A 20,595-nucleotide genomic window follows, 5' to 3' on the forward strand; every position below is an offset into this window, starting at 1 on the left:
ATATTCCCAGGCTATTGATATTTTGAAATGAAACTATGAGATTTATCATGTCTTAGATGTGAGACAAATGATATGATGTTGCTTTTCCTTCGCGAACAACATTAGATAGCGATGCTGATGCAAATTTTACATAAAATTTGCATCTTGCCTGCCCTGAATGGTCCTCTGTGAGCCCCCTCCCTGAAATCGTGATTCACACAGGGATACCTAGCCGTAGCTTTTCTGAGGGCCTAAGTCGTAAACTGGGAGAGGTGTAGAATTTTAATAAACTGCTGATATGGAATCGGGGAGCAGATGGCATCTGATACTTTTGGATATTTCTGATAACAACTAGACTACTTGACATTAACAAAAAATTGAAACTGTTTTCCACGTTTGAACCAACAAATTATTAGGTACATTAGTTGAAAATAAAAACAAAAAAAGAAAATTTTCAAATATGGAAGGTAAGTCTTCCCAAATTTTATTGCTATCACAGAAGCATGGGCCTTCATCAGACACCAAATGGCACCCATTCTTAACCTCCAAGACTTCCCCGCAATCTGCAGCTATATTTCATATTGAATGGTTCGACCTCCTGCCAGATATTTTCTGTCATTCTCCAGCTCTTGTATCCATTCAATACAACAAATTTATTGCTTTCAGCCGCTACTTTCAGTCACGTTGAAAGATAAAGGACTATGGAATGTTTCAGGGGAGATGTTAGAACAAAATAGTAATTTCAAATAATTCTTCATTTTAAAGCAAGACCGAAACTTTTCAGAAGGGAAACAATAATGTGTATATCGTTTAAAACAGAAAGGAAACTAACAAACCCACAGTTAATTTTTGTAAATTTTTCATTACTAAATTTGAATGAAAGCTACTTTTTAAAAATCTTACATATATATTAGCTTTCAAACCAATGCATTATAAATATTGGTGCAGTGATTGTTAAATTTGTTTTATAGAATGTAACTGCTAGAACTTGAAAAATGTAACAAGATACTAAACGCTGTTTCTCCTAAAAAGACAGCCAGAAGTCTCAGTTTAAACTGACATCACTAATCTTCTTATTTTTGGCTTTTTTCTGTGTTAAGTATAAATAATCAATAACTAATTATCTTTCATTGGAGAATTTTAAAGATTCTGAAAAGGTCTCACAACGAAAATAACATTTCAAAGCAAAAAGATATTTACTTAAATTTATTTGTCGCTTAGTATATGCTAATTTTTTTGTTGTCACCTAGAAATTATTTTATTCCAATTCTTGTTATGCTATGGATTGTCAAGATATTAGTAAGAAAAATTTAAATCAACTGAATCAAATAAGGAAAATATTTAACATTCATATTTAAGTGTATAAATTTACTGTAACTTATAACATCTTGCTTTTTTGTTCATAGCCCAACGAATTTATTCGCCTAGCAAGTTAAAGAGGAGCCATTTTGAAATCCATTAAAACTACAAGTTGTGAATAAATTAAGTTTTAAAACAGGCTAATACTGTCAAGTACAGCCCGACCAGCGGCAACTCCACCATCAGCATGCTCAATGCTTTTAGTACGTACGAGATACCCAACTGACTCGTTAATCACTTCGTTACCATCATTGCTAAAATGAAAAGGGTCATCTCGAAAAATAATTTTAACAATATTGAAAACATAAAAACAAATACATACAAATACATAAAAAATTCTATACCGTAAGAAGGCCTGGTATTTACTGACACAGACAAGGCAGAGAATATCTGAGAGAATTGTTGGTATAATGTATTTTTTGGTATAATGTTTTTTTCCACAATATTTTACTAATTCAGCCTTATTGAACATGATAAGGCAAATGAGGTCAAATTTGGTAACAATGATTAACATCAGCTTTTTTCTGTAATTTACCAATTTTTCAGACAAACAGCTTGTTTGTTTAAAAATGGCATGAAATGTATCAGTTTCACAGCACAGGTAACCACGCTTAGATTGGAGGCACGAAAGTTGAAAACTGCATATTTTGAAGTAAGATATGAACTGGAATTATTGGTGAGTTGATGGTCGTTCGGCTCAAAGGCATATTGCTTGGGATCACCTGATTCGAGTTATGCAAACTCACTTCTCACTTTTCTCACCATTTTCAATGTATCTTGAAAATAATATGTTTTTTAGCTATTTTTACTAAGTTTTAAATGTAAACAAAGATTCTGGGTAGGTGTTCTAGCTGTAAGGACAAATGTGCTCGGTTAATTAGCTAAAAATCAAAATTTTTCGTACTATTCAATTCGTTCACACATTTTATTCATGGCCTTTCACAAGATAACAAAGCTCTTTCTAAATTCAGCCAACAAACACTTCTGGTAACATCAAAATCAGCCAAAGTTGTTTTAACTCCATTCTTGCATGACAAATCCCGAATTCCTTCTGCGTTCGTGTAATTTTTATAACTTCGAAACTTGTACATTAGCTTCTTTTGTTTTTGCTGAGATCAACCATTAGTAAGATGACCTTTCGACAAAAAAATGAACAACGATAGCCCTCTGATATTGATACATACCTTGTTACAACAACAGACAAAAACTGTTGCAAAAGAGCCCATATATATATATATATATATATATATATATATATATATATATATATATATATATATATATATATATATATATATATATATATAGGGAAGCAAGTCCGTAGCAAACGCACCTTATCAGAATTCCAAATACACCAATTTCATTCACAACGTCTAGCAACTTTGGTCTGTCAAATTCAATGTGTACAATGAAATTCTTGTAAACGGGTGGGTTAACCTTGTCCATAAGAATGTACTGACTTCTCTCAACTGGATCTTTAATGGCCTTCAGAACAGATACAAGTTCTTCTCCATAATAGTTATTACCTGAAATACAACAAAACAATTTTATCAATTATTACTGGGCTACAGTGGCGGTGCCAAGGGGAGTATGGAGAAGGTAATTACCGACCCCCCCCCCCACTTTAGTCAAAACAAGGTTGACATACTCCTTCTAGAAATCGATTAAAAAGTGCTAGGTAGGGGAACATGATATTTTCTAGGGAAAATTAACCTAGTACAAAGCACCTAAACAAGGCAAAGGAGCATGTTCTCACTGGTCACGCACGCCCATTACCCAACACTCTGCAGTAGCTGGTACCACCACTGCTGGGCTACTGTTTCACCAGTGAAATATAAACATGAAACTGTTTGTACTTGAATTGTAATACAAAAATGAGTTTCAGTTAATAACACCCTCACAATATTTTTGTTGCTGGACTTTTTTCCATTTGTAGAGAAAACTATCACAGAGCTTACATCAAGATTATGTTAAAAACATATTTTGCTTTATTATATCAACACCGACACAAATTCGTTTCCATCTAAAGGCACATATAGAAATTAATGAGGTTTGGTACAAAGCCATACCTCCTCCCTCTCTTTGCGGTTTCAAAACAAAGTTTTCTGGATTGGCTAGGGCCATTTTAGCTGCTTGATCACCCTCCTGTCCCTAGAAAAAACACATGTATCTGAAAATTAAACTTGCCAGCAGATCTGAATTGATCATAAATTTGCAGGTCCTTTTTATCTCACGAAGGAAACCATTCCTGTAAAAGTAATTATATCCGGCTTTATTGAAGACATGATATTAGTTTGAGTAGCAAATTGACTCCTGATTGCAAACCATGCAATTGTGTGATTGATTGCATGATCGCAAAAAGATGTGATCAAGCTAAGGCAATATTCATACCTCATCTAGAGAGTAAAGCCCAGCAAATGTTCTTCGGATCTTTTTGACCGCCTCAGGATCTTTAATGAATCTGAAATATGTAATCAATAAGATAAGCGAAAGGAGATTAACAAGGATCTTGTTTTGAAGATTCTTATTTTTTGATTTTTATAAATAGCTACACCCCCATCCCTAACTCAATTTTGCCTAGTAACTGTTACGATTACTACTTGCAGGAAAAAATAACATTCTTGCATAACATAGAAAACAACTTGCCACATGGCAAGAAAAGAGTCACCTTTCAACGCTGCCTTTGGCACTTAAAACTTGCTGTATTTTCTTGCTTCCGACCAAGTGGGCTGCAATATTTGGTGATTTGATGGCCTTAGATCTCTCAATTAGGAGTCTTGCTTTCCAGCACTGTAAGTTTAAATAAACTGATGGCAATAAGAATATCAATTTGCAGAATGGGATATAAACCAAAATATTTTAACTCTATTTTAACAAAATATAGTACTCATTTTAACTACCTTCTTCACTATCTTTATTCATTTGTAGGCAAAATAAGGTAATCTGGATTTTTGATTTACAACTTAAATTTGTATTATTATCATACTTTTTCCGTTTGTATTGTCATCGTACTGTAGGTAATAACTGAATGACCTTTTACTTTGGGTCATTCAAAGTTGTAAGACTGTTTCAATGATAAATAAAGAGAACACTTTTAAGAAAACTAATAAATAAAGAAAAGTCCCTTTTCCACATACATTCTCTGTAATGTAATCATTTGGTGTATAACCAGCTCTAAAGTAGGCAACTGCCACTTCATGGTCACCTCTAAAATATAATTTTCCAATGATGAGTTCTAAAGTCAGTTATAAAATAATCATAAACCATTTAGGTTCACTAAAAGAGATAGATACGAATTACATCATTCATTCCACATTTAATCTCAGATGCACAAAATATGACAACATAGGGGATAAAACTGCAGGAATTGAGGCCAGCATTGAATACTTCTCTCCTCGAGGTATTTAATTTTTTCTATACAGAATAGAAAGGCATATATAACAGGCCCTGACATGAGCAAAAGTTCGGAGCTTGTTCAATCAAGCCCACTGATTCAGTTAGGCGCTTGATCAAGCTTCTAGGTTATTTTTGTCTTTTGATTATATTTTCTTAAATGTGCCCAATCAACAGTGTAAGAAATTGTCCGCGAAATCAAATGAAAACGAACTGTTACGATGACCTTTAATGTACTCCAAGAAAGATTAAATACCCAATTTAATCCCAATGTTCCGGAAACGAAACCTTCAGTCCTTTGTTTTGAAGCAATACCGTCTTAAGCCAATCAGTGTTGCAGGGTCATAGCACATGTGCATTAAAAACAAAATTCGCACAGCGGTTCTGTCTGGGACCACACAACTTCCCGCCCGTGCTTCAAGTGATAATGCGCATGTGCAATGACCCTGAAACGGGGGCTAGTGCATGTCTGGAAGACGGGCATGATTCATCTCCCCAACAATTATGTACATCACCAATGTCTTATAAACATTACGTTATTGCCGGATGATCGCAAAAAGTTGTTCCAAACCTTTTTAAAACCGCTTTAATTGCCCAGAGAAAGTGCTAACGTAGTTACAATACTAAGTGCCTATAGTATTATTAAACATTCGCTGTGATTTTCTGTGTTTGTGTTGTGTGTGTGATTTTCGAATGTATTTTTCCATTGAGATGTAGTTAATTCAGCTTCAGCTTACTATGTCATTTGCTTGGGTCACAATTTTCCCAAAATTTACCGTTTTGCGCGAAAGATCTAAAACGCTCGGCTGGTTGGGTTTGCGCAAGTGCTAATGCGATCGCGAGTGATCGCTCGCTTGCACATGTGATCTGAACAATACTTAGGATTTGCGAAAGACATGAAAACTTTACACTTATGTTTCGTAGTGAACAGCTAGGCGCTCGAGCAATCAAGCCCATATATTTTCTGAGGCGAGTTTGGAGGCACTCGCGTTTGATTGAGCGCCTCTCATTTCAGGGCCTGATATATAAGTAGGAGTACATTTTTAAGGAAAAGACACAGCAATTATTCTTAAAAATTCTATGTAATTCAAATTTCCTAAAGCAAAGATTGAATTATTTAACTATAATTATTGAATTAATTACTTAACTAGGAGAGGCCTATCAAACAAACTACTAAAATAACGTAAATGCATTGGTCACTTACATTATCAACCTGTGGTCCTCAGTTAGTTTGCCCTCTTTGAAGATTTCACCCAATGACTTGAAAATGATTGGAACATATCTTTTTAGTTTGAACTCTTTAATTCTGTGTCAAGGTGGATTTAAATATGACAAATTATTAAGGCAAAGTTCAGTGTATCATTTGAGACATGCAATAAAGAATGAGGTGCATTAGACTTGAACATTAGATTTATAAATCTCTTTAAAAAGCTCCACTGAGATCTTGAAAATTACTAGATTCCAAATTTTCATTCAATACATTTTTGCACTGCTCTTGAATTCAATAGCCTTTGTTCCGAAAATCTTTGGTTGGCTCATAACAGAAAACAGATACATTTTATACAGTTCTTTCAAGCACTTCAGCATCAATCTTGGGAGTTTTGACTCACTCGCCTTTGTTTTTTATAGGGCATGATGAACGCAAAAAAGGTTTCTCTGTTTATTCTTATTTCAATCAAAACTGCTCTCTTTGGTTCCTACACCTAAAACAGATAAAGGTATCCTTCTAATGAATCCACAAACTGCCTATTACTCTTCTCGAATATTTAACCATCCTGCTTTTGCTATGCAAATGCAATATGGTTCTATGTGTAATAAAGTTGTTTATGAAAACTAATACCAGGCTTGCATCATTCAAAGAGAAAATCACAAACAAGAGAAAAAGCTTTCAGCTAAGACCATAACGGTATTAAATCATAGGAAATTTTACTAGAAGTGTATAATTAAAAGAATACTCTGTCCAGCTACAGTCATTTTTTCCGGCAAATTAAGTTAGATGATACCTATTAAACAAAGACATATAACACTAAAATGACACAAGTAGATGAATAATAAATGAACCAGATAACAACCTTTCTTGAAAGCTATACTGTAGAAGCCTTTGATCGTATCTGTTCTTTTCACCAGCTTGTACAATAAAAAGAAGTGTAGCACTAGGAAAAAGTACAATATGCTCATAAGCTATGTATTATTGATAAAAGCTATACCAATTTTCTCATATTTCTAATACATTCATTTTTCAAATATATAGCCCCATAAGAATTTCTTCTTTGCTATTTCTTTCACTGTCTTTTCCTTCCAAATTTGTCATTCATTAATCTCACCTCTCTACCTGTGCTCATTATCTGTGTTTAACCTGGACCAATAAACAAAACAATTCTGATGCTTTTACAGCTTTTTTCCCTTTTTTATCATTTGAAACCTTCTCCCACTATCTAAAAAAATTATGTTAACAAAGATTTACAGTACCTTTCATTGCCATATAGCTTCCAGGCCTCTGCCAAACCTCTACCAAGTCCAACTATTGTATCATTAGGTGGCAGCTGTAGAAGGCAATGGAAATGGTTAATGCTAATAGTAGAAAGTAAGACCTGTGTGCTGATTTGAAATTTACAAAATATTACTAGCAACCTTAATGTCTGCAAATCAATGTAGGTATAATATGATTCGTACAATTTGTCTTAATTAGAAGATGGAATTTATGTGAAATGGGGTGCAATACAAATCTCTAGCAAACAGCATTTTGGATATAAAGGTTTGAATATGCCTAGTAACTGACCTTTTCACATTCCTTAGAACCAATGCCATCCCACTCCCTATTATTTAAATCAATTATTACAAATATTAGAGTTAATATGCCCACGTACCTTTTCATTTTTTATTGGAGACTTGTCCATTAAAACATCTGATATGTGTCTGGTGTAAAGAAATGAAAAACAATTTCAAACTTCTGTCTTACAGTCATGACAAAAATGACTCCTGTATATATGTATATATGAGTTTTCATTTGAATTATCTTTAAGAATCTTTCATTTGAAGAATCTTTAATTCAAATTTCCTCATTTTGATTTCATTTACTCAGTGTTCATTTGCTTCTTTTGACTTCAATTGGATTCCCATCTGCTTTATTGTATTTTTACAATGTTTATGTTTTGCCCATCAGTCTGTGATGCAATATGAGTCCCCCCCCCTAGAATGCTGGATTCAGATTAATGCACACCTGAACGCTGTTGCTAAAACGAGGAACAAGCAGAACAAACTAGTAACAAGCTGAACAACCCAGTAACAGCCCAGTAACAAACAGAACAACCCAGGAGCAAGCAGAACAACCAAGTAACAAGCAGAAATGTGAATTTATGGTTTAGTAAATAACATGCAGGGACGTTTATAAATGAACTTTAGAGAGTTAGATTATAAATGCCCCCACATGTTATTTACTAAACAATTAATTCACATTTCCTTTTACAAATGGCAAGAAGAAAAGGAATTGTTCACTGGAACCAAATTATTGAGCATACAAGAAAAATAGTATTTGTAGTTCTGTAGAAAAAAGTGTATCAATATTTGAACTCCTTTATGAGATGAAATATGAACTTCTCTAATTGACGAACTCAGTTTAGATGGTGAAAAAATTGTTAATTGATTATTAAAGTTTAAATTACCTATGTAGTTTACAGGTTTGTGAACCAAGACCCGAGAATGAAGATGCAATCATGTTGATCTCTATCTGCTTAATTTCAAATTCCCTATGCAAAGATCCATTTACATTATGTCCATTTGTGTAACTAGTCTTTCGCTTGTCATCTAACATGTAGTCATTTCGCATCAGATCCACAGTGATGGGCTACAAAATATGAAGTAATAAGTAAACAAATCTCAAAATTCAAAAATAAACAAACATTAATATACCAAAGGATGTACAAACATGACAAACTGTCTCGGTTATCTTTTGTAAGACATGATAATTTTCGTGGGCTAGTTAAAAGATCCTGTACACTCTTTTTTTATAAAAACAATTTTATAAGAACACAAGCCTCAAAACTGGTCAAAAGTTAAGAACAAATTAAGAACAAGCTGAGGCTGAGCTTCTGCAAAATGCAATTTTGAACAATGTTTTTTCTCAAAATCGAGGATTTTTAGCGAAGTGTGGGTGCTTTTTCGGTGAATATTCAAATTTGTCAGCAAATTAAGGCTGTCTCACTCACTTTGTTGGCAAATGAGGCCTGAACACCTCCTTAGAGCGAAAAAGCTAGCAATAGCACTGCTTACACCCTCTTAATCTAAGAACAAATTAAGAACAATCCAGCCTCAGATTTTCGAAAAAATTAAGAACAGTCAGCCAAAACTTAAATCTACTGGTTTTTATAAAAAAGAGTGTATTATAGTTTCTGTTTGACTTGCATGATCAAAAATCATATCATTTAGTTTGAAATATATGACATCTTAAACCTACTAACAATAAAAATGAAGTGTTTACCTGTTTTATACCTTCTTCTCTCACTATATTGTAGATATTGTATAACTTTCTTGTAAATTCATCATGAACAATGACACTAACAACAGAAAAAAACTTAAATTTGTTGTCTTTTAATGTTTTAAAAATGTTTTTGTTTACTTGGTAGCATAAGCAAAATATTATTTTTTTGGTAATAACTTTGCAACTAGTTGTATCAACATACTATTTTTGTATAGGTAATATACAATTTTGATGTCAGCAGCTTTGGGGGAGGGGCTGGGCAAATTTTAGGCAAAATTTGCATATATTCCTGGCTTAACCTACTCCAAGATACTACACACACAAATGTTTATACCTTTTCAAAGACGATTCCAGAAAACCATGATCGCGACTGCATCTCAGCATCAAGGACTGAAAGTGCTTATGAACGTCGAATGCCTCCTTGTAAAGGTATTCTGGGAACGGCGAGGGGAACAGGGTAAAGGGGGCAAAATTATTCAACCTTAGATCTTTTCTATTCCTCATAACAATGCCATGGGTGTTTGCCCAGTCGGTTGCTTCATCTGTAATGTTGTCAATAGACTCTTCAGTGAATTTAACATTATCGTACAGATCCATCCCAAGGTTTGTTAACTTCAGCCACTTCTTTGCAAAATTTTGCGCCAACGATCTGAAAGTTGTTAGGCCTACTATTGTGGATCTTGTTCTGATACGTCTAAAATGTCGACTTCAAAATAACTCCCTGTGCTGAAAATTTGGAAACAAAATGCAATCATGCTCCGTAACACTCACTGTGGATAATTAAAAAGCACAATTTAGGCTTAGGCAAGCTTCCCATACAGGTGGTTTTACTTCCCACAATGGAAGCCAAACAAAGTTGTATACCGTGTTTATGACACCTGACACCCGTCCAAGTGATACATGGTTTGGTTTCACATGCACACGCATGCAATTTCATCAAATTTTCCCTGTAAACCTCAATAGAATCGTGTTACAATTTCTTTTGCAAATTTGTTGTGTGTCCTTCGGTAAATTTTGTTTCATTCGGTAAAAATCATCTGTTGGTAGTCAGTAGTAACAAAGTGACGCTAAGATTTTACTTTATTTATTTTTATCAGTATTTATCTTCATATCAGTAGCGTAGCGGGGGGTGGGGGGGTATTATCACCCTCAAATGTATTTTAAGCTAATCTCAAGGGCATCGTCGCAAAAATTTTCTGCTCGCTTCGCTCGTAGGAGAGAAGAGCCTCAATATTCAGTAATTTCCCCTCTTTTTGAGGTTTGTATAGAAAAGTCTTTCACGTTCTTGAGACATTCCTAATAAAATAGAAACTAAAATGCTAAAGCAGTCCAATCCTTAAAAAAATTTGGATTCTGAAATGATTGTCGTGGACTTCGCTACAAGAAAGACGGACTTGGTTTAAAGTTTTGAATACTGTTAATTTTTTTAGATATTTGATTACAACTTTGGAAAATCACTTTTACACGTAGAGATTCCTCGCCTTAAACAATTCAGGATCTAAACGTTAGTGGCATTGTTAATGAAATAGACAGTTGTAGAATATGGTCAGCCACCTATGACGTTGAATAAAGGGAAATTGCCACGTAAAAATGCCATGGCTTTTCCAAACACATTTACAAAATGGACGTTTTCCCAAATTTTTAGGGGTGTTATCAGCAAAAATATTATTCTCTTTGGCCTACCAATCTTCCAAACCTGGCTACGCCACAGTTAAAAACCAAATTTTAAAAATGGGGGGGTTCCATCATTTATCAGTGACCTGAAGAGTGTGGCACCAAAATTAATGTCTAAACCCTTAAGGACCTATTAAGGAACTTTTAGTTTTACAGAAATGAGGCCTCGAGCAGTAGCGGCGCCACGGAGGGGACTTGGGGGGACACGTCCCCCCAGTTCTCGGCAGGATCAATTTTGCATTTCGTCTAAATCCGATGAGAAAATGTTGGGGGAGGGGTAATATTTTGGCAACGTACTTTTTGTGATGTAATCCTATGATTTTCAAACTGCCTTTACATAGCCAAAAGTGAGTAATGGGCGTTCCCTTCAGGTAAAAATTGCGTTCCTTGTTAGTAAAAGGGGGTTTTCTGGTGCTAAAAGAGGCGTGGTCCAAAATATTTTGTTTTGTCCCCCCCAGAGCGTAGTGGCTGGCGCCGCCATTGGCCTCGAGCAAGGTTCCTTATAAAAAGCCTTTGGTAGGAAAAAAAGGGACCAAAGGCAAATGAAAGACTCATAATAGAAGATGTTCCAAAATGCATTTTGGCAAGGGCCAAGATAGCATGGGCTGGAGCCAGTAAATGCTTACTGCTTGTTATAGTTGCTTCTGAATAATGAACAATGTAACCACACAGTTTTTCTCTTCCTGTGACACATGATGCACCACAGACATGATACTTAGAACAACAGCGGTACATTTGCGATGGGCTATCAGTTCAATTCTTTTTTAGGGAATTTTATGACTCTATTTTGAAATGTCTTTTCCAGCCAATTTTGTAACGTAACAAAAAATGAGAGATACTACGTGCCAGAGGTCAGCTTATGTACAAGGCACCTATATGAAAATTTAAGTATAAGTTAAAATAGACTGCAAATCTTTTTGAATGCCTTTGTCTTTAAGTCTGCTATTCTGTAGCTTGCTGCCCTTCTAGCAGTCCTGTGTCATATACTTTTCTGCATAGGAAAATGTTCCTGAATACGACAAAACATTGAAAATGCAAAGGATTTTCTGGCCTAGAATTATCATGTAAGTGCAAAGATCTAGTTCTTGGCCACATTTAAATGGGAGCAGTTGATTCAGAGAACACACAATCATATAAAATGACAAAATTACTACTAAATTTGCAAATTTAAAGGACAGACTTAGACAAAAAACACTTTTGCAACTAAAACACCACAGGTTTATCAGTGCCATGCTATTTTAATTGGTTTCATCTGCTTAAATTTGTCAATTATATAGAAGGGTTAAATTAGCACTAACAATTCACATTATTAATGTTAGTGACTGTTTAAAGCATGGCTTATTCAATTAATCAGTCAGATAAACAGGAGACAAATAGTTTTAGTCACAACAAATACTACATGAAAAATTGTGACTGTAAGTTGAGTTTGACTATAAATGGGAAACATCTTGCATACTCAGGGCTTAATTTATGCCAAGAAAACTAGTATTATGACTTGGGTCAATCTATTATAAAACTTAAAAAAATTCATCAGTTCTTCTGTATTTTCTTGCTTCAAAAAATTACATAAATCATTCATAAATTTTCCAAGTACATATATAACATTCACAATTTACAAACACCATAGGCTTTCACAGTGTTTAGATGGTAGAGCAACCAAGCTTTTTTGGGTTCAATTAATTTGTGAACAGTTTGTTAAAACATCATTCTAAGTAATTTTCTTCTCTATAATTAGCTTTTCTGGATGATACATTTGTCCAATCAAAACCTGCAATAGGGAAATATGAATCAGTAATAGTTTTGGATAAATGTTATTATTATGATCTTCTCTGTAACTTTAATTAGAATTAGTAAGCAAAAAATATTGCACAGGTTTTAGGAAAATATTGTGTCTAAGGAACATTTCCCTAAGACCTTATAGGCCAAAAGCCTCCTGTATATGACAGTTTTCTTTTTACTTGGGTCCAAACCGGGAAGTAGTTTGAAATAAGTTTTAAATTCACCTGTCGCTTTATAAGTGCTAAATTCTCTTGGGCTTTGGCAATGGAAGACTTAATTTTAATTCCATCTGCTTCATTTATATGCTCTTTAAAGCCATCTCTGATTCTTCTCTTTGCATATTCTCTGTGAAGAAAAGATTTCTTAGAATTGCCTCACACCATAAAACTATTAGCAAGGATAATAAATTCTAATACTCTAGATGTGTTAAAAAATGCTTTTAAGAAAAATTGATTTTATAAGTTCGCTATGATTTATCCAAGACTGATTAATGCCTTCGAGGTTCGCAAAATAAAATATGGCATGTATATACATAACCTGGAACGTGATGATGCTACTACCGCCCAGACGCACGGAAAGATCAAGAAAAAACCCAGCCTATCTAAATTACTACATATTATACTAAGAGTATTGTATATAATTGGCATCGTTGCTCACAGCTCAAATGCTTCTGCTCGCAGGTCAAAGCTGACAATGAGTCGTTGGTAGATTGGTGGGTCGGCAAAATCGTATATGAGTTTTCCAATTTGCCATATATTATTAATTAGAAAGTACACCTATCATATATTTTCTTTTTTCTTTACAACTTAGGCTGCGCTCAATTTGCGCAACAGCATTGTTTATAAAAAATCTTTTGTTTAAAATGTGTTCATATTTGTCGGTGACCACCAAATTTGAAATACAAGAATTGGAATAAATGGGGCGGACAATCAACCAATAACAGAACACAGATGATAAAATGAGATCCAAAGAGGGAGAATTCACTGGATCTATCACCCCATCATGTCAAATAGTCCCTAAAAGCAGGTTGTTTATCGTTTGCAGTGAGAAACTCCTTGATTGCACGAGGTTGTTTATCGTTTGCAGTGATAAACTCCTTGATTGCACGAGCTTGTAACTAACCTGGCAGCTAACTAACAAGCAAAATTGCATTGACTAGCGTCTTTATATTTGCCAATTTAAACACTGCAATAGATTCTATAGAAATTATCTGATAGCGACTGGAGGCGTTTTCAAAAGACTGCGCAGTGTAAATGCAGCCTTAGAAAGATTTGGTAACCAATTAAGTGTTGAAAATGTTAAAAGACTACAAATTTGTTATGCATCTTTTTGCTGCCTTTCAACAAAAATCGACAGTCAGAAAACTGAGCAAAATTGTTTTGCGCCATAAAGACAATGTTGTGTGCGTGATATATTGCTGAGTTCTGCGGCTAGTAGCTTTCTTTAGACAAGAATTAAAACTGTTCTTGACAATCACCTGAAGTTGTAACTTCCAAATTGTTCCCCAGCTCTCATCATTTGCCGGTAAATCTTTATCACTTCTGCACGAGAGCTGGCTGCCATCTTGTTAAGTGAAAAGCGGACAGGCTTGTTGTTGTGGTTGTGCGCTACTTGTTGTTACAAAACTTCTTGCAGGAAATCCTCGAGTTTAGCTCCCCTCCTCCGGGGGTTTATTATTTTGGGATAATTCTGGATGGAGGCTTATCTAATGAAGACTTTTAAAAATTATCTGATACCTAACAATAAACTCATGTTCAAAGTCGTTTACTTTTTCAAACTGAACTTTTCGCCAATTTACATAACAATTCCGTCTTTTTCATTATGAGCTCTTATCTTCTGTGGTGCGTTAAGACATACAAGGTCGGGGTTTATTCGACGCTGTGGGTTAACTGACGGGATCCCATGTGTATACCCGAAAACGTGTTATGGCTGCAGACGGGTTTGAGCTGAAGCATGTGTCTAAATAAAAATATATTGGTATGTTTCATAAGTACTTTCCGAAAAACTCTCACCATTGCCAGACAATTTTGGACCCCTCTACACAGTGCCCAGTGTGCTTTGTGGTTAATGAAACACACTGCCGTCCGAAAAAGCTTTCTTACAATACCTTTAGACCGTTCCTAACTCCTGACTAGGTCAACAGTGAACTAGGTTGATAGATATTTTCTTGTATTTGTTCGGCTCCTCCTTTTCAAGGACCAAGGTAAAATACAATACAAATGGTATATGATTTTTAAAAGCCCATGATAAATGTATTGTATCTATTTAGAATTGAAAAAATTACCAAATACAGCTTTTTATCTTCAAGATGGCGGAAACTGGTGACGCCGCCCCTGTTGAACCATTCAGCAATAGGTCTAAAATGTTGCATTATACTGCAAGAGAGTTTGAAAGAAATGAAGAATCGAGAAATGAATAATGTAGATCTAGTAGATCTAGTAATTAGTCCAGGAAGAACATTTTGCAGAAAACAAAGCGAAGCGATCGAAACTTGTCTAGGGATAGGCCAAAATAAACTGGCCGAAGAACGATCACTGGAACAAATACAATGGTATTAGATACATTACCCCGCCTGACAGAGTCTCAGCATTTAGTCTCAGGAAAAAATATTTGAGCAAGGAGCGAGCACTGATCTCAAAAATGACCTTTTTTGAAAAAAGTCTTTTTTAGATCAATGGGAGGCGAGGGCACTGATCTCAAAAAAATACCTATTGGGCTAGGGTTCTTTCCAGAACTGCAACTCTGGAAATAACCCTGCTTGATAAACTATTACCAAATCCTCTCATTTTTAGTTCTTCGAAAGGTTGGTCTTGTTTTTGCTGTTTATCTCGAAAAAAACATGCTGGAATGATAAATACCGAGCATGATTTGTATGATCGAAAGCAAAAATGTGAGCATGTCCCACTCTCCTTGCAAATGATGTTCCAGGTCACCTTCCCTAACCACTGACACTACTGATAACAATAGGGAGACATCTTGCAGATATGTAATCGTCATCTTTAACTTTGTCCTTCACAAGAGCTGAAAATGTCCTTAAACAGCTTGTTCAAACTTCTTCAAAGGTTTAGAATAGAATTGAAAGTGTCTTTGGTTGGGTCGCAATTCTTGCAGCTCACATATCAGCAAAGCATCCATCAAGGGCTTCCTTGAAAAAGGCCTTCCTCTGCCTGCGTTGGCAGCAAGACTATTTTATAACTTGGTACTAAATGCAATTTATAACACAAGATAGCGTAATTTTCAAAAATAAAAAAATCTTATCTATATCATTTTTAGAAATTTATGTATATGACGTCATCATAGAAACGTTAATTAATGAGCTATGTAAAGCAATAATTAATGAGCTATGTAAAGCAATACCTTCTCAATGGACGTGTTTTTCTATCAGAGAGTGATAGAATATCTTAAGAAAGGACTATTAACAGTCCAAGAATGAGATTTCTGTGAAACAGTGGTGGTAAAGGTGGTAATTTGGTTTGATGACGTCATCAGTCAATTTGCTGATATCAGCAAAATAGAATTTGTTATACATCAAATGAAAGCTCCTTCTTAGAGCTATCCGAGTATGCAATTATTTTTATTATAAGACTTTTATTACAAGAGATATTAGCTTTCTTGTTGAATTATTTTTTATTTATGACGTCACGAATCACGTGTAATCTGAAAATAATTCGCGATGGCCCATCCCGGAAAATCAATCTTTAGCCATTGAAATGTAGAAATCCGAAGAAAAAATTGAGATTAGGCAATTTGTTAGTTTTTCGCAGCTATTTCCCTGTCTAGAACCACTGACCTTTAACCTTACATCAGCATTATAATTATTTCATATTATAGTACTTCATCCTCATCACATTTTCTTTCCACTACCACCTACTACGCTCCCTCATTCGCCATCCTTCCCTCCTCCACCGCTGCGCTGCATTCACACAATTCCACATCAGCCAATCCGACACCACCATCGCCTCTTTTATGTGTACATTTTTAGCCCGTTAACTTTTGCTCTCATGAAGCCCCGTATGCCGGGGCGAAATATAAGCCTTCACTGATTTACGTGTATTTATTGTTGTTTTTTCTCGGCGTATTGCGGTGTTTCTCATTTGCTACATTTTTATCGACTTTTCGCCCCAAGAACTCCTTGAAGCCCGTCGAGCAGCCTGCTACAGTGACCTTTTCTTCACTCACACATTGTTTCCAGAAACCTCTATCGGAAGTCAATAATGGAAATGAGGTTTCATGAAATATTGAAATGCGTGCGCAGGAGTCTTTCTCGGACGTTTAGGACCTTTAGTAAGAGGGCGAAAATGCATTCCACTCGGAATATTTCCAACGGATTTTCCAAGTTCCTAAATTCTACAACTGTTTTAACATCACCAGTCGCCAGAAGTATACCAGTTCTAGCGATTAAGCACAAGGAACCAGTATTGAAGGACTCGAGGTTGAATTATGCAACGCCAACAGGGAATGCCTGCGTCACAACAAATTTGTTGGGTGAGTGTAAAGAAAATCTTATAAAATATTTTATTTTTATTACTTACATGGTAGACTTTCTTGCGAAGATACAGGCTGACTTGTGGGCAAAGTGAAATCTATTAGTGTCAATTGTCATACCACGATATTACACGACATATTGCATATCGTGAAAATTAAGAACCGGACACACAACTGCAACCATCATTCAGCAGTGTCAGGATATATTTTCAATGTACTTTACAGTTAAAAATTATATTAATCATTGGTACAATTATTATTGCAAAGCACCAAAGGACAAGGGTAAAACGATAATCATGCAAAAATTGTAAATTTTCGTGAGGGCAACCGCTCCCATGCTCCGGCGTCATTTGTAACAGTGTTTCATTAAAGTGGCACTGACATAAAAAATGAACAAATTTCATAAAATCCATTTATTACATTTTAGTATAGAGTCGGCAGTGCTGAATCGAATGGTGTCTAGTTGTTTCCTGCATATCTTTTCGTTTAACATAATTTTTTCAAGCTTCAAAGTACTGATTTTCATCAGTTTTTGTTAGAATAAAAAAACGTGACCAAAGAGGAATTTGAGGAATTTGTGACATATTTTGGTGTGGTCGTGCACTGGCAAGGTCAGTTTATTGCATACTTTTGAATGATAGCAGAGATCAGGCATAGCAAAAATGACCTAATTACAGAAATATTGTTGTGCTGGTGCACTGAATGATACAGGCTGTCTGGATGACAGTCACATTCCAGGAAATCAATCAAAGAAGTTTTCTAAAGATGGAAAAAAAGTGTTGATTGTGGCTACAATTCATGAGAAGACATAGGGCCTACTTCCATCCATCGTCTTCGTCTGCCTTGTGACCCAAAACACATGTTACTTACAAGAATTATAAAAACCCAGTAAATGTTGCATGATAGCAGAATCACGTTTTAGTTTTAGTCATACTTTTAGATCTGCACGACTGAGGTGACTGTTCTCTTTGGGGATGAGTTTTGTTTCTTATACTAGACGGAACATGCTGTCTTATTCTATCCTCCAATCCATGGGTAATGCGTTCTACGTAGCCGGAATCACACTGGCACGTAAATTCATAAATAACAGAACTCTTTGGGTGGTAGGAAGGCAAATGGAAGTACAATATGGAAAACAAAACAAACAAAGCAAGGCTTCAGTATGGAGCTTGAATTAGGGGGTTTCAATTCTCACAAAACCAGAAAAAAGAGGGAGGAACTAAACATATTTTAAGCATGTTAATTTTAGCAAGGCTACAGTTTCAATCGGTTTGGAACATTTTTACAAGTGTATTTAGGGGTTTTCTATGTCTTGAGACAATGGTTTCCCCTGAGCTTGTTGTTGTACAGGGAATTTGATTATTTAATTTTTTTGCTTTAAATTAATATGCCATCGAAAAAAGTACTGGATTGAGGTCAACTAGATGGAATTCGCTTTAAAGTAAAATGCAAAGAAAGTAAAATAAACCTTGTCAAAACGATAACTCATAGGGCTCTAATGATTTGTTATAAGTCTAAACTTAACTTGAAATGTGACCAACTAAAATGATCTTTCTGGAGCTATCCAGAGGAGGTCATTTATCCTTCATAAGGAGAGGATTGCAAGTGTTTCAGCTGGAGTAAAATTAAGTTTGCAGAAATGCCCAGTTAATCTTAAACTATCATGTATGGGTTACATTTCCTTGTGTTTTGAAAGTCAAATCAAACAGGCCATGTCAAAATGTTTCTTTTTGTTAATTGGTATATTGTTTTCAGTACAAAAATGGCCTTTCCATCCATTCAAAAAGGAACCAGATAGTGCAGAAAAGGATAATGGCAACGTTCTTTGGATTTTTGGTGAAAGTTGATTGTGTTCCATCTAGCAATTTTAGAATCTATCTACATAAACATGAATTAACAACTATTGTGTAGACCGAAGGAGTTTGTTTTCACCTTAGGAGTCCATTGGTAACTTTTTCAGTAGGAAACTGACTGGGCAGCCTCAAAAGTCATGTGCTCCCTTTCTGATTGGCCTATATTGATCCACAACTGGGTGTATGAGTTTCCTAACGTGGAGTTTTTGATTTATGTTTTGAACTTTTATACTCAGTGTCAGACAATGTATGTTTCAATATGTTTGCTTTTTTCAATGCCATTTCAAATTATGTCCCACAAAAGATTGTTTGAAGACATTATATTTATATTTTTTTTTTGCTTGATCAGGGGCTAAAGACAATGCATTAATTAATTAATTAATTAATTAATTATTTAATTAGTTAATTTTTTACTTAATCATTTCATTTATTTATTTATTTATTCATTCATTCATTCATTCATTCATTCATTCATTCATTCATTCATTCATTCATTCATTCATTCATTCATTCATTCATTCAAAACATCATGTACAACATGTTTAATCTTTTAGAATTTATGAGAAAATGGCGTGCAAAGTTACAGATTTGATAAATGTAGCTGAAATTTATGTTTCTTACTCAGACAAATTTTATTCAATCAAGCACTGTGCACTTGCTAGGTTGACTTTATTGAAGAAGGAGCTTGTTTTGCATTGGATAAGGTTTGTCCTTGATTTGTTAACAAGCCATTAGGCATTGGTGGCTGTAGGTACTGTGTAGGTATCATGTATTTAATCTGGTTCATGTAATGTACCTTTTATCTGCCATAAATTTTGATATTACACCTTCATCTGTTACAGGCAAGACACAAGTGAGGTTTAGTCATACAGACATTCCTGTGCCAGATTTTTCAGAATATCGCCGTGAAAGTACCAAGGATCCTAGTGTCTCAAACCCACAGTATGCTAGCAGGGCATTCACTTACATGATGCTGACTGGCTTTGGAGTTACTGCTGCTCATGCTGGCAAGAACATATTGGTTGACTTCCTGTCAACAATGAGTGCATCAGCTGATGTTTTGGCTTTGGCAAAGGTTGAAGTTGATCTATCTGCCATCCCTGAAGGGAAAAGTGCAACGATTAAGTGGAGAGGAAAGCCTTTGTTTGTTAGACATCGTACCCAGCAAGAAATTGATGAAGTGCGAGCAGTTGATGTTAATATATTGCGTGATATTGAAACAGATGATATCCGCGTGAAGGATCCAAAATGGCTGGTTCTAATTGGTGTATGCACTCATCTTGGCTGTGTACCAATTGCAAACGCTGGTGATTATGGTGGATATTATTGTCCTTGCCATGGCTCACATTATGATGCTTCAGGCCGAATCCGAAAGGGACCAGCCCCATTGAACTTGGAAGTGCCAACATATGAATTCACTGATGAAACAACTCTTGTTGTAGGTTAATATATTCTTAAAAGATAAAACGGTAATTTGTCAACTTTGTTTATGGAAATTGGTAATGTTTAACCCCAACTTGCTTTGTGACTGATAGAATGTGTGCATCTTGACTACTACATTGTTTAAAATTTTCATTTTCTGTGCATCCTTGCTGT

The 20,595-nt window shown here is 35.2% G+C and overlaps 3 protein-coding genes across 3 annotated transcripts; 1 reads left to right on the forward strand and 2 right to left on the reverse strand.

Annotated features, from left to right (window-relative positions):
* Window positions 1-927: 927 nt before the first annotated feature.
* On the reverse strand, window positions 928-10,094 carry LOC135690573 (glutathione synthetase). Its single transcript, XM_065208164.2, has 13 exons — window positions 9,543-10,094; window positions 9,209-9,284; window positions 8,394-8,575; window positions 7,599-7,647; window positions 7,201-7,274; window positions 6,804-6,884; window positions 5,936-6,037; window positions 4,476-4,545; window positions 4,007-4,128; window positions 3,730-3,799; window positions 3,408-3,489; window positions 2,672-2,864; window positions 928-1,592 (listed from the first exon to the last, which is right to left on the reverse strand). The coding sequence occupies exons 1-13, from the start codon at window positions 9,803-9,805 to the stop codon at window positions 1,469-1,471; spliced, it is 1,488 nt and encodes a 495-aa protein (XP_065064236.1). The 5' UTR covers window positions 9,806-10,094; the 3' UTR covers window positions 928-1,468.
* A 1,920-nt stretch (window positions 10,095-12,014) lies between these two features.
* Window positions 12,015-14,292, reverse strand: LOC148957516 (LYR motif-containing protein 4-like). The gene is made up of 3 exons (XM_089115234.1): window positions 14,139-14,292; window positions 12,886-13,006; window positions 12,015-12,650 (listed from the first exon to the last, which is right to left on the reverse strand). Exons 1-3 carry the CDS (start codon window positions 14,222-14,224, stop codon window positions 12,591-12,593), a joined length of 267 nt encoding a protein of 88 aa, XP_088971360.1. The 5' UTR covers window positions 14,225-14,292; the 3' UTR covers window positions 12,015-12,590.
* Window positions 14,293-16,907: 2,615 nt separating this feature from the next.
* Window positions 16,908-20,556, forward strand: LOC148957517 (cytochrome b-c1 complex subunit Rieske, mitochondrial-like). The gene is made up of 2 exons (XM_089115217.1): window positions 16,908-17,146; window positions 19,842-20,556. Exons 1-2 carry the CDS (start codon window positions 16,960-16,962, stop codon window positions 20,444-20,446), a joined length of 792 nt encoding a protein of 263 aa, XP_088971343.1. The 5' UTR covers window positions 16,908-16,959; the 3' UTR covers window positions 20,447-20,556.
* Window positions 20,557-20,595: the final 39 nt, after the last annotated feature.

This window comes from Rhopilema esculentum, unplaced genomic scaffold, assembly GCF_057945365.1.
Source record: "Rhopilema esculentum isolate cy_ngs unplaced genomic scaffold, ASM5794536v1 HiC_scaffold_23, whole genome shotgun sequence".
NCBI classification, from domain to species: domain Eukaryota; kingdom Metazoa; phylum Cnidaria; class Scyphozoa; order Rhizostomeae; family Rhizostomatidae; genus Rhopilema; species Rhopilema esculentum.